This window comes from Macaca fascicularis, chromosome 2 (genome assembly GCF_037993035.2).
Source record: "Macaca fascicularis isolate 582-1 chromosome 2, T2T-MFA8v1.1".
In the NCBI taxonomy this organism is placed as follows: Eukaryota; Metazoa; Chordata; class Mammalia; order Primates; family Cercopithecidae; genus Macaca; species Macaca fascicularis.
The window spans coordinates 103,018,256-103,031,248 of NC_088376.1; the positions used below are offsets into that span (position 1 = coordinate 103,018,256).

At 46.0% G+C, this 12,993-nt stretch overlaps 1 protein-coding gene across 7 annotated transcripts in view; it reads left to right on the forward strand.

Moving 5' to 3' along the window:
- Window positions 1-12,993, forward strand: part of MYRIP (myosin VIIA and Rab interacting protein) — a 417,675-nt gene that overhangs the window by 319,725 nt on the left and 84,957 nt on the right. For all 7 annotated transcript variants that reach the window (XM_074031762.1, XM_005546721.4, XM_005546723.5 and 4 more), the window contains 3 exons: window positions 1,304-1,401; window positions 1,617-1,697; window positions 4,405-4,548. In XM_074031762.1, coding sequence (XP_073887863.1) covers window positions 1,304-1,401; window positions 1,617-1,697; window positions 4,405-4,548 — 323 coding nt within the window. The remainder of the gene's footprint in view (window positions 1-1,303; window positions 1,402-1,616; window positions 1,698-4,404; window positions 4,549-12,993) is intronic.

Below are 12,993 nucleotides of genomic sequence, written 5' to 3' on the forward strand. Positions count from 1 at the left end.
AGACCCAGGTACCCAGCCCTTGCTGACCTACATTCCTGCATGTGATGTGACTTGGACTTCTAGGGAAAACTAAGAGAAGGATGATAGAAATTCTCACAAGTAAGAAGCTAAAATCTAGGATCTCAAGGGAAACAGAACTTTTCCCAGCACTTAGCTCCAAAAAGAACTCTTCACTTGGGGAAGTCCTTTATTTTCTCTCATTTGTTGCCATGTCTTAAAAAAAAAAATGTCCACTAAAAATATGGTAGCACGATATTTTTAAATCATGTTAGCTTGTATTCGTGTCAGTTTTGTGATTAAAATCAAGGGCTTTGAATTGGAAGGAATTTGGAATGGAATCCAAATTCAAATTCAAAGGAATTGGAATCCAACTGGATTCAAATCTTAGCCTTCTTGTCTTGCTGTGTACCTTGGGTGAGTTATTTAACCACTCTGTGCTTGAAATTTACCATCTGTAAAATTGTACCTATATGGCACCTACTTACCACTGGATTTTTGACAGAATTAACTGTGATCATGTATGTGAAACTCTGGGCCTGGGGCCTGCCATGTGGCTATGGCCAATGTTGTTAATACTGGTTGATAGTCTAAAAAATTAAACCATAGAGTTTATATCTGCACTAAGTCATATGCACAGCCCAATGTCCTTAGTACATTTAATAACATTTTCCCCATCATCACAATAATACATTATATGGACAAAATAAAGCATAATCTTTATCTGAGAAAGTGGATGAAGAACCATTATTTCCTTATATTAAGCCCTTTTGTTCAGTCATCTTTAAGCCACTCTGTGTGCTTGGACCAGTGCTTCATTTTTGTATGATCATATTCATACAACAATGAATGTGATCAATTCTCGTTCTCTGAAAGTGACCTGTGGGAAGGGGCCGGGGCATGGAGCCTTTCTGGATGATGAAAGCAAGCCCAGAACCTGGGACAGACCTCAAGCAAAGGGTGAGGCTGAAGGGATTTGGGAAGATTTGTTAGAGGAGGAATTTTTGGGCCAAGCCTTGGGGTCCATGGGAACCAGCTCAGTTATGGAGCACGAGACTAGGAGGGAGGAGGAATGAGACAGCAGGCATGAAATAATCAAATAATTTGTTGCATATGGGGCTCGGGATGTGAATGATGCATGGGAGGCAGTTGTGAGGCAGGTGGAAAGGGCGAGGGCTTTGTGCGCTATGGTAAGCAGCTGAGAACTTATCCCAGAGCCCTTGAAGAATTTAAGCAGAAGAGCTTGAACGGTCATTTTACTCATCATTCCCTTTTAGAAATGCTCTTTGTACTGTTTCCTGTCTAGGACATAGTGTGATGGACACCTTGGCTGTGGCCCTACGGGTGGCTGAAGAGGCCATTGAGGAAGCAATTTCCAAAGCAGAAGCATATGGGGACAGCCTGGTAGGACCCCTCCTGCTCCTCTCTGTGGGGGGAGGTGTGGGTTGGGGTCCTGGCTGCCAGGAGAAAGTGCAGATTGTCAGGAAATCAGTGTCTCAGCAGCTCTGACTAGAGCAGGGCCCTCCCTCTGCTTTTGTGGTCAGGATTCTCCTTGCAAAGTGATTGCCGAGTCAACCCAAGTCCACCCACAGCACACAGCCATTCTCTTCCCTCCGCAGGACAAGCAAAACGAAGCCAGTTACCTGCGGGACCACAAGGAGGAGCTAACCGAGGAACTGGCCACGACAATCTTGCAGAAGGTAGGTGGGCCCTGGCAGTGGGATGGCTGCAGTTTCCTGGCTGGGCCCGGAGTAGGGACTCTGGCAAGTAGCAGATGAAACATGAGGAGTGTCTCTGGTACTGTATCTTCTGTGCCTTCTCACTTTAGCCTTTTGTGCCCTGCGGACCCATGTAGAGGGAATGTATTGCACTGCTCTGCAGTCACTCCTGCTAGCTCCGTGCCCTATGCTGTCCCTTGCACAGTGTACCTGTCAATTACTTCTGAGAAACCAACCACCCCAAAACTCTGTGGCTTCTGACAAGGATCTTTCTGTCTTCCACAACCAATTCTCCAGCACCAACTGAGAACTGAAATTCCATTCAGATACTAACTTCTTCCTGCAGTTAGTGCAGACCCCACATTTAAGGGCCCAGTCCCACAAGACTGCCACTACTTCAGACACCAGCCACAAGTTTCAGGTATCCCCAAGCCACCACACTTCTCCTTACCCTGCTACAAATTTGGGAGTTTCCACGACCCTGGACCCTCAATTCAATGATTTGCTAGAACTCACAGAACTCAGAAAACTGCTTTACTTACCATTACCAGTTTAAAATAAAGGGTACAGGTGAACGGCCAGATGAAGAGATACAGAGAGCAGCAGGGTCTGGGGACAGGATGTACAGAGCTCCCATGCCCTCTCTGTGAACATCACTCCACCAACACATCGATGTATGTACCAACTAGGAAGGTTTCTGTGCCTTGTTGCATCAGAGTTTTTAGCCAGGTTTCAGTATGTAGGCATGATTGATTAAATGATTGATTACCTGATTGAACGCACTCTCTAGTCTTTCTGCTCCGAGCCCTCTAATCATGCACTGTAGTTGGCTTTTCTGGCAACCTGCCGCCATCCTGAAGTTATCTAGGGACCTCACCTTGAATCACCTTGTTAGTATAACAAAGACACTCCTAACACTCGAATCATTGCAAATGTTTTTTGAAACTGTGCCAGGAAATGGGGACAAAGACCAAATACAGACGCCCCTGAACTTACAGTGGATGGGGTTAAGTCCAGATAGTAACCCCATCCTAAGTTGAAGGTATCAGAAGTCAAAATGCATTCAATACACCTAACATACTCTTAATATATCCTAGCTTAGCCTAGCCTATCGTAGATGTACTCAGAACTTGCATTAGCCTATAACAGGTCAGAATCATCTAACTCAAAGCCTATTTTATAATAGTGTTTAATAGCTCATATAATTTATGGAATGCCGTCCTGAATACACAGCGCTTTCCCACCATCGTAAAGTCCAAAAATCCTAAGTCAAGGACTATCTGTATATATGTTTTGTTATGCCACAATTTACTTCTTGCTCACACATCTGCAGTGGCTGCACTTCCAGCTGTGGGTTGGGACAAAGTCGGCTGCAGCATGTTCACTCTGGGTCCCAACTGAGGGCACATCAGCTGCCTGTGGCCATGACAGGAGCACAAGCCAGCAAGAGGAAGCACACAGTGCTTATTAAGGCCGAGGCTTAGCTCTGGCTTACAGTTACTGACTCCCTCCTCTCATCTCATTGGCCAGAGCAAGTCACACATCGAGTCCAAAGCCAAGGGCTGGGATGTAGAATCTCCCTATACTAGGAGGGTCTGCAGAGTCACACAACAAAGTGCTGTATGCAGGAAGTGTTGAAAAACTTCAGTCTTCCCTTTTGGTCACAATAATTCATATCCCTTCCATATGCCAAGTAGACTCACCACACCCAAAGACCCCCAAATGTCTCATCCCATCACAATTCAAAGTACATTTGATCCAATTTTAGCTCCTTTTTAGCTGGAGATCTGTAAACTAAGCAAACGAATGATCTCCGCCCCATGTACCCAACATGCAATGTTTGAAGAGGGACAAAGAGACAGCACTGGCCCCACCTACCTGCAGAGGGGAAGAATGGGAGGCACTGGGGGTCACTGGTCCTCAGCAATTCTGAAATCCTGCTGGGCAACATGGCTGGGTCCCCACCCTGCCAGGGGAGATGGCACCTCAGTTCATTGTTCTCTGGGCTCTCAACCTCCCTTTTTATCCTCCTGTCTGGCCTAAAGGAACATTGAAGAATATGCCCATCTTGGTGGCTTAGCACATTTCTTGACTGCTTCCTGCCTATAGGAAGTTGAAAGCCCAGAGACCTTGGTACAGATGGACTCACTAGGTCCAAATGACTGTGCAAATGAGCTGGATCTGGAGCCATTCTGGTGACTCTTGATGTCTAGCCCCTTGATAGGGCTTCCAGATGCTTCCTAAAGTCAGGACTTACAACCAGAGGCTCTGGGTTTGAAATCCAGCTCCACCATTTATGAGCTATGTAGCCTTATCCAATAACTTAGTGTCTCTGAGCCTGTTTCCTCATCTATAAAATGGAAAGAATTACAGTATGTACCTTCTAGAATTAAGTGAGGTAAAGCTTACACAATACCTAACGTGAGGTCTGAAACATGCTAGGCACTTAATAAATAGAAGAAGCTGTTAACATCATAAAAGGATTATTTGCAAACTGTAGAATGCTTAGTATGTTCAAGGCTATAGTTGTACTGGTTTCTCATAGAGCAGATTTGAAACAGCCTAGTGTTCTGTTGACATTAAGCTTGTAAGTGGCTGAAAGAATATTCCAAAGATGGTCCCAGTTACCCCAGATAGCATCAGGAGGCCTCTCTAATAACTTGCCCCTTTTTTGTCCTCCCCTCCCCAGATTATACGAAAACAGAAGAGCAAAAGTGAGCAGCAAGTGGAAGAAGAGCCAGGATGGCCACATCCCCAGAGTGGTAGCACAAAAGTGGCAAATGAAGGGACCTCAGCATCCCCTGGAGGCCACCGCACTCCTGCTGCCCTCTGGGTAAGTCCCCAAGAAGTGCTGGCCTATCCTCCACATGTGCAAGTCTGGGGCGCACATTTAACCCTCTGTAGTTGAATCAGGTGGCCACTGGCCGGGGTAAAATTTCAAAAGGATGGGGAGCGAAATTGAAAGAGAAAGTGAGTGTGTGTCAGGGGCCAGGAGGGTAAGAGAGGAGAGAAAAACACAAATGGTCTATTGACAATTATAGAAATAGATTTTACACAGAGACCAATTTAGGAAACATACAAATGCTGATAGGCTGCATTTTTTTTTCATTCTGAAAAGAATTAGTACTGAGTCCAGTGGGGAGAAATAACTTTATAAGGACCGTGTGTATTCTTATAACCTAGATTGCTTGCTTTATTGAAACTGAAAAGTGACCACGAGAAAATTGCCACTGCTATTTCAACCACCAAAATGGTCACATCTGGACACAGGAAGTCACAGTGTGGAGCCAACCTTTCTGTCTGTCACCTTGAGTCACAGAGCTCAGTGGTCTTCCCACGACCCAGGGGTTTGGTGCTGCTCCTGTCTGCAGTAGAGTTGCTGAGCCTGTCACATCCATTGTTACTGGTTTGAGTAAGCCCCGTTGAGAATGTGCAAAGTGCTGGGGAAGGAGCTGGGTGGGGTAGGATCTGCAAGAAACCAAGGGACTGGCCAGTAGGGCTCTGGTTCTGCTAGATATAGGTGCTCACAGTCTGGGACAGGGCAGCACACAGGTGCACTTCAAAACTGGAAAGTTAGGCATGGGAAAGGCAAGGCCAGGGGCGTACCCCATCCCCACTGGGAGTCCAGTGGCATTCATCCCTGCATGAGCAGATTAAAACAAGGGTGTGCAAAGCAGCACATGGTAGACTTGCAGTCCACAAGGGATCAGCATAGGTCACCTACATAAACTCCCTTGTCCTCGCCAACTGCCAGATGCACAGGGGTTACAAGGAGTATCTTTATGGCTTTATCAGAGATTAAACTTCATTGATTTATCAGCAGAACCTTTCTTTGTCAACATGCTGTCAGCTTGTTTTACTGCTGCTGTCATGCGTATGCTCAGCACCAAGGAGAACAAAACAAATAGAAGACTCCATGCCCACCCTCCAGAGCTTTATAATCTGGTTAGCAAGGCAGGAGGGGACACGGGTAAGGCTGGTAAAAAAAAAAAAAAAAAAAAGAGATAATGGGAGACAGTTCATCATTGGGTGCTGAGTTGAAAGATTAAGAATGGAAATGGATTTGGAATTCAGACAAGGGGCCTTTCCAGCAAGGAGTGGAAAGGGATCCTCCTGGATGGAGCAGGGGAGCAAAAGTCCTTCAAATAGCCTGTCACTCAGACTGGTCACAAAATCAGAGCTGCAGTTCCTGGGCTCAGGCTGCAGGCATGACATCACCTTGCATTTGGGGTCTTTCTGAAATATTTTCTGCAAACTCAAAGTATCAAGTCTTGGGGAGTTCCAGAAAGTGGAAATTCCCACAGCACCCCAGACTCAACCATGAGTCAATGAGTCAGAGGCAAGAACAGAGAGCTTGGGCTCTGTCTCTGCCACTCCTGGGGTAGGATTCTGGACTTGCCCTTGACTAGGTATGAGACCTTGAACAACTGTTTAGTTTCCTGTCTGTAAAATGGAAATAATAAGACCTGCCCTAAAGGATGGCTCTGAGGATTCCTTGTGTGGCCAACACAGTCTTTATTGAGCTTCCGCTATGTGCAAGGTACTGTGCTAGGTGCTTGTATTAGTTTGTTCTTGTGCTGCTAATAAAGATGTACCCAATACTGGGTAATTTATAAAGGAAAGAGGTTTGACTCATGGTTCCACATGACTAGGGAGGCCACACAAGTGAAGGAGGAACAAAGTCACATCTTATGTGGTGGCAAGCAAGAGAGCATGTGCAGGGGAACTCCCTTTTATAAAACCATCAGATCTCATGAGACTTATTCACTATCACAAGAACAGCATGGGAAAGACCTGCCCACATGATTCTATTACCTTCCATCAGGTCCCTCCCACGACATGTGGGAATTATGGAAGCTACAATTCAAGACAAGTTTTGGGTGGGGCCCCGCCAGACCATATCAGTGCTACAGAGACAGTGGTCTCTGCAGATACAGCAGACTCCACCATCTAATGGTGAAACATGAGGAGTGCCATAAACAAGTAAATAACAACAACAACAACAAAAAACACAGGGGTATGTATTTCAGGAATTGTCATCAAGGGGATGGAGGGGAGGGAGTGCTGGGGACAGGTAGATGCTTGGTTAGGGAGCTGTCAGGGAAAACCATTTTTAGGAGATGACATGAAACCAAGACTTGAAAGATGAGAGGTCTGGGAGCAGTAAGAGGAAGGGCACTACTACAGGGGGAATGATGTGTGTGGAGGCTCTGAGCAGGAAGGAACTTGGTATGTTCAAGAAATAGAATAGTGGTTATGTGGCTAGAAAATGGGGTAAGGGGCACAGTGGCAGTGGCAGGTGACTAAATGAGACGTGGACATAGTTATTGCTCTATTATTAACTTATTTCTACATTTTGAAATAAGGGTGACTATATCTTCAAGGTATCCCCTATGAGTTATGAGCTGTACTTCACTGTGTTTTGGACAGCAAGGCTCCAGGCCCAGAGAGCAGAGCTGTTGGCGTATCACTTACTCACCTGCTCCAATTCCCAGACCACCTGCTGCCACCAGCCCAACCCCACTGTGGGTCCTCACCAGTGCCCTCTCCCCTTCCTTCCCACACACAGCCAGATGGCATCAGCTTGCTTCTCTTCTAAGATATCAACTCACCCATTAGAACATTTCCATCCACTCACTGCATCTTGGGGCTGTCTCATTCTTCCTTTATCAGAAGCTGAAAGCTCTTTCTCTGACCCTGTCTCATTTCCCCTTGCACTAAAAAGACCTCACTCCCCAGAAACAGACCTTTCCTGATTCTTCCTATTGGCATCAGGTGACTGCAGTTCTGCACAGTAACTAAAATTCTCACGTAAATCCGGTGAACAGAGAGGCATGGGAAGGGGGTCATCACAGAAAGCTTGAATAGTAATGTTAATAATGGAGTGATAGTCAGGTATCTATAGTAATAACACAGGAACAATACCTTTTCTTTATATAAATTTTATATGCAGCGGGCTTTCACACATTGTTTCCTTAGCTCCACATATGAGCACCCTGCATTGTCCCCATTTTACAAAGGAGTAAACTGAATCATAGCTACCCCAAGCCACTGGAACTAAGTGATTGCAGGTCTCCTGGTTCTGAGCATTTCCTACACTCCGTTGTCTCCTGTTCCCTTGGGAAGCTCGGGACATGGAATGCCTGCTTCCCCACCAGATGGTCGCTGGATCTCCTTGTCATGCATATGGTTAAAACTGTATATAGTGCCCCTCCCACCTCCTAGAGACCAGAGATGCTCTGTGTATCATTAGAGATGTAGGACAGTGGGCTCTTGTATCATAAGCCAAAACAGTGGGCACAACAGTGATGACAGCCAATAGTGTTCCCGTTTCAGCAGCAGGACAGCAGAGGGATTTCATCCACACTCCTCAGCCAAGCACTGGCTGAAAGCAGCTTCAAATAAACAACCATGACCCTTCCCAAGGGAAATCTCCCGCTTGGCTCATCAGCTCACTGGAATGAACTCAGTCCACCCAGGACACAGGCGTGGCCACCGGCTGTTTTCACTGAGGAAGACATTTAGAGGCACAAGCCAGAGTCTCATGGGATTTCCCTTTGGTTTACTAAAACAAATACCTCTCAGGATTTTATTTGTTTTGTCAGAAAAAAATCTGTCTTGCCAAACGCCGGCCTCCTGCACAGCATAACTCATGGCTATGCTTTGACATCAATGTAAAGAGAACTTAAGCATTTGTTTTTTTGAAGCAAATAGAGGAATATTATTTATTTTGAGATTTTTATATAAAAATGGGGCCTAATGGAAGCCCCTCCCTGAATGTAACATATCTTTTGAATTTCCATATGCAATACTTCGCAAGATATGTCCACCTCCCCCCAGCTTGAATCCACCTTTTAGGGAGGGAGGTGGGAGAGAACTGTGCGGCTGTAGCTTGGGAAAGCACCATCAAGGATACTGACACATACCCTTGGGTGAGCACCTCTCTTGGCATAACAGTGTAACCACCCAGATCATATGCCTGGCAGGGGTGCAGGCACCTTACAGGAGGAACAAGGTTATCAGCTGGCTCTTTGTTACTGCAACCTTCATCTTTATCTTAGACATTTGATCAAGGAGACTCCCTCCTGTCCTCTCCCTGTGAGTTCACACTATCCCGTGATTTTCAATATGTAAACAGCATACTTTTGTCAACAGTATCAGGAAGGAAGAAGTATATGCTCTGTCTTCCCCCTGTTCATACTTACACTCATGGGGAGCTGCCCCAAGCGAAGAAGCCTGAATCTGAGAGTAAAGAGAAATCTGTTATGCACTCAGCTAGGTCCCGGACACAATTTTCCCTTGAGAAGCCACTATTATCAGCCCCTTCACGATTGTCTGTGGTCACATGTGCTCTGGATTTTCCACAGCTCAGCACCGGGTGTGTAGTAGGCATCTTGCAGTACAGGTCCATGGCGGTTGATGGCCGAACAAGTCTATTAGCGGGGCTATAATGGAGACCTGGACTTGAACCTTTCCCTTCAGGTTTCCAGGATACCCGTGGAGGAGGAAGAGTGTACGAATTAAGGTTCCAGCAAAAACACTGGGATCCATACCCTCATAAATCATCATTTTTAGTACCTGACTTGGTTTAAAGACAAGCACTGTGATTAGAGCTTTTAAAACATGTTATTGGAGGCCAGGTGCAGTGGCTCATGCCTATAATCCCAGCGCTTTGGGAGGTCAAGGCGGGTGGATCACAAGGTCAGGAGATTGAGACCATTCTGGCTAACACGGTATAACCCCATCTCTATTAAAAATACAAAAAATTGGCCGAGCATAGTGGTGGGCACCTGTAGTCCCTGCTACTCGGGGGACTGAGGGAGGAGAATGATGTGAACCCGGGAGGTGGAGATCACGCCACTGCACTCCAGCTTGGGCGACAGAGCGAGACTCTGTCTCAAAAAAAAAAAAAAAGTTATTGGGATGGAGAGCTTGCACTGTCCCAACTGTGGTGATAAGAATGCATTAAGTCTTAATTCATTGGCTCATTTAGAAAGGCCTATACTAAGTCCTAGCCTGAACACCACCAATACTTGAAGTGGTGAAACAGATACTCATCTGTCCCCATTGGGCTTCAGTCATCTACATTTAAGAGGACAAGCTGAGGTGACCCACAGAACCCACGCTGGCCAGCTCAGGAAGATGAGCCACAGATACCCCAACAGCAATGACAGGAAATGACCTGGATCCTCCCCTGACCTTATTCCCACTTCTCTTCATCCCTCCCTCCTTTTGTGCTTCTCTCTGGCCTGCTGCCCTCCCTTCCCATTCTCAGACTCCCATTGGGTGTGGTTCCCCATGTCTTGCCCCCCGATGGCACTGGCCTGACTTCCCTTGGGCAGGAACCCTCTCACCAGTACCATAGCAGGGCCAGCCTGGTGCCCACCAGGGGTGACACATATGGTAGACAGGGTCAGCTTTCTCAAATGCTGTATACAGCATGGCTGGGCAGACTCATGTAGGCTAAGCCACTCCTTTACCTGGCCCTAATATCCTATGATGAAAAAGCCTGTGCCAGGAGAATGAACCCAAATTTCAGACCACTGGTCTAGGACTTAAGTCCAAGAGTTAATTTCAGGTCCAAGAGTTAGGACCCAAAAGGGACTGACCCTGGCCAAAGCCACTATATGGCACACCTCTGGGAACCCCCATTCATATGGAATACAATGCTATTAGTGCCCCCTGGGGATGTGTAGCTGCTGCCGAGGCAAGGAATGTGAGAAACAACCATTGGTTGAGGACCATGCACTATGTTTGCACATCACATGTGATTTCTTTTAATCCTGGCCACAACATAAGGACATATATTATTGGACCAATTTTATGGATGAAGAAACTGAGCCTAGAGCATTAACATAACTTGCCTAAAGTCATACAGGTAGTAATAAGTGGGGCCAGAATTTGAGTATCTCTTTCCTGCTCCAAAACTGTTGGTCAAGTTTCTTCCTCTCTAAAATGAGATCAGTAGTTCAGTGATCTCCACGGTCCCTTTCAGCTGAGAGGTTCTGAGGCTGCGCTGTTCAGTATGGTGGCTAAAAGCCACAAGTGACTATTTTTTTTTCTTTTTTTTTTTTTACAAGTGACTATTTTAATGTAAATTAAATAAAACTAAAAATCTAGTTCTTTGGTCACACTGGCCACATTTCAGGTGCTCAGGTGCACCAGTGCCTGCCTGGTGGTGACTATGTTAGACGGTGCAGATGTAGAACATTTCCATCATCCATCAAGTTGTATTTGCACAGCACTGGTCTAGGGATTTAGATAAAGAAGAAGAGATGAACAAACGGCACAAAAGCAGAAATACAAGGCCAGGTACGTGGCTCATGCCTGTAATACTGGCACTTTGGGAGGCTGAGGTGGGAGGATTGTTTGAGGCTAGGAATTCGAGACCAGCCTGGGCAATACAGTGAGACCCCATCTCTACAAAAAATAAAAATAAAAATTAGCTGGGTGGGCTGGGCACAGTGGCTCACGCCTGTAATCCCAGCACTTTGGGAGGCTGAGGCGGGTGGATCACCTGAGGTCAGTAGTTCAAGATCAGCCTGACCAACATAGTGAAACCCTGTCTCTACTAAAAATACAAAAAATTAGCTGGGTGTGGTGGTGGGCACCTGTAATCCCAGCTACTAGGGAGGCTGAGGTAGGAGAATTGCTTGAACCCAGGAGGCGGAGGTTGCAGTGAGCCAAGATCACACCATTGCAGTGCAGTCTGGGCAACAAGAGCGAAATTCCATTTCAAAAAAAAAAAAAAAAAAAAAAAATTAGCTGGGCATCGCAGTGCATGCCTGGGGAAAATGAGGTGGGAGGATCCTTTGAGCCCAGGAAGTCAAGGCTGCAGTGAGCTATGATTGCACCACTGCACTCCAGCCTGGGCAACAGAGCAAGACCCTGTCTAAAAAAAAAAATATATATATATATATATATATATATATATATATGCCTGGACACAAACCAATGGGCTGAGTTTCGGTTCTTGGGTACTTCAGAGAACATAGCTCTTCCACCTTTCCTCAAGCTGTTCTCACCCTGGACACTCATCTGCATCACCTGCCCAAGCCCTGCTTTAAGGGTCTTGATGCAAGGGGTCTGGGGTGGAGCCAGGGCTTCCATATTACCAGAAGCCCCTGAGTGATGCTGACAGGATGCCAGGCTTAAGGATGGTATCTTTATAATATCTTGAGACAGAATCCTGACCTACAGGCTGTGGAGGGCCCTAAACCTGTGGCCTCCTGATAGGGCCTCCCCTTTTTCAATTTTCCAAAGACCCAGACACCTTTGGCTTAAGAAATAACCATGCAGAATCCCCAAAACCCATCAGCACCAGTGCTTAGGCTTGACTGCAAAACCCAAACTTAATTCTTCCCCATCCAGATGGGATTTCTCATCTATTCTCTTGGAAGAAGGTTCGGTGTGAATGCTCCATTTTTAATTTCCTCCCTCATTGTGTGCTCTCTGCCAGTATGGGGGTCAGTGCGACCTGGCTTTCAAAACCTTAAGATGCAATATCCTAGAAGGCACCAGTGTGGGTGTTATAATTCATTTCATGCCTCTTTGGGTGCATGCAAATAAAAAGGCCTCTCTGTAATAATATTGTGATCTTATTGTAATGATGATGGTGACACCAGGGACCAGATACTTACTGTGTGCCCAGTGACTAAGATGAATCTCTGTCTGGCTTTCTCTGTTCTCCTGTCTTTTGTCCCTTCCTATTTTCTCAGCCTTTTCCCTTTGTCTCTGTCATTTCCTTCCTCATATTCCTTCTCTCTTTTGAATGGCCATAGTATAGGACTAAAGTACTTTTTATCATTGCTATAATTATCGGAATGAATTTAATACTTACATCTGACCCTAAAAACACAAAGCAAAGCCGTGTCTCAGTTATGTATACATACGACCACTCTTCTTGATTTGTCCTCAAATCTTTGATACTAAAAACATTCTCTCCCTGTTTTTTATTGTGGGCTCTTTGAGAGCAAAGACTATTTTAAAGCTGCGGTTGGTGCCACAGGGAGCCTGTCCCGTTGGTGATAATCATAGCAATCATAGCAACAATCTATGGTTCCAACAGATATAAGTAGAACACATTGCTGCTGCCCACACAGGAGATGCAGCTACTGCAAAGAATGGTGTACCAAAAGTAACTGATGATCACACTGGGTGTTTTGCCCAGAGCTTCGGGACCGGTTGGTTCAGATGGCAAGTCCTGCTGGGCTGGGGCACATTAACCAGGAGTGCATTTTCCCAGGCTTGCAGCAAAGGCTGTCAGGCACACACCAAG